The 912-nt window shown below is 46.5% G+C and overlaps 1 protein-coding gene across 1 annotated transcript in view; it reads right to left on the bottom strand.

Annotated features, from left to right (window-relative positions):
- Window positions 1-912, bottom strand: part of NELFB (negative elongation factor complex member B) — a gene marked incomplete at its 5' end in the record, with an annotated part of 12,623 nt that overhangs the window by 969 nt on the left and 10,742 nt on the right. Inside the window, one exon of the mRNA XM_009073443.1 lies at window positions 735-876. Within this exon, the coding sequence (XP_009071691.1) occupies window positions 735-876 (142 nt within the window). The remainder of the gene's footprint in view (window positions 1-734; window positions 877-912) is intronic.

Here is a 912-nt window from a genome sequence, read left to right as displayed (position 1 = left end):
GACTGCAGCAACCATGAGGAGGGAGGGGAGATTTTAAGCACAGATGTGGCAGCAGCAGGTCTCTGTAGGACAGGCCACATGCACATGCAGAGGACATTTGTCTCTCCACATGCTGCTACACCCCAACAGCAGTTCCAGCTGCTTTTGGGGAAGCCTCATGAGGTTGCAGCTGGTCTGCAGGCCACCAGCTAAGCCATAGTGACTGGAGAAGTGACAACAGACTTTTGTGTGCAGATGATGCTGCAAAGAGCTGAAATTAGCTCTTCATATTCAGAGCTACTGCAAAGCATGAAGGATATCCTCCTTTGCAACTCCAACTTATGAATGATGGATTACAGTTTAGGTAATAATCAGCACTTAATTTTTGCTGATAAAAGCTTGATCATTAAATTTAAGCTTTTCCTTAAAGGAAAACAGCATCAGGCTAATACTTCCACTATATATGAATTTGCTGTTCAAGCAGTAAGCAGTAAAACCTCTCAGGCACTCTGTAAACTCACTTCCTTCCTTTCCCCTGAGGAAAACCCAATTTACCTGGAGCAGGCAGTGAGGAAGAAGCCATCGAAGAGACTGGTGCAGAACTCCTCCAGTGCAAACTCCTCCCCCAGCAGTGTGAGGTTACCAGTGAGCAGATGCAGGAAAATGTCACTGAAAGCCAAGTCACTGAATGTCTCAACTGTACAAGGTGAAAAGAAACAGAGACCTTCCTTTCCCCTGAGGAAAACCCAATTTACCTGGAGCAGGCAGTGAGGAAGAAGCCATCGAAGAGACTGGTGCAGAACTCCTCCAGTGCAAACTCCTCCCCCAGCAGTGTGAGGTTACCAGTGAGCAGATGCAGGAAAATGTCACTGAAAGCCAAGTCACTGAATGTCTCAACTGTACAAGGTGAAAAGAAACAGAGAAAGGATGTGC

Source organism: Acanthisitta chloris, unplaced genomic scaffold, assembly GCF_000695815.1.
Source record: "Acanthisitta chloris isolate BGI_N310 unplaced genomic scaffold, ASM69581v1 scaffold7574, whole genome shotgun sequence".
Taxonomy (NCBI): domain Eukaryota; kingdom Metazoa; phylum Chordata; class Aves; order Passeriformes; family Acanthisittidae; genus Acanthisitta; species Acanthisitta chloris.
The sequence above is the reverse complement of the archived record's forward strand: the minus strand, read 5'-3'. Positions and strand labels throughout refer to the sequence as shown.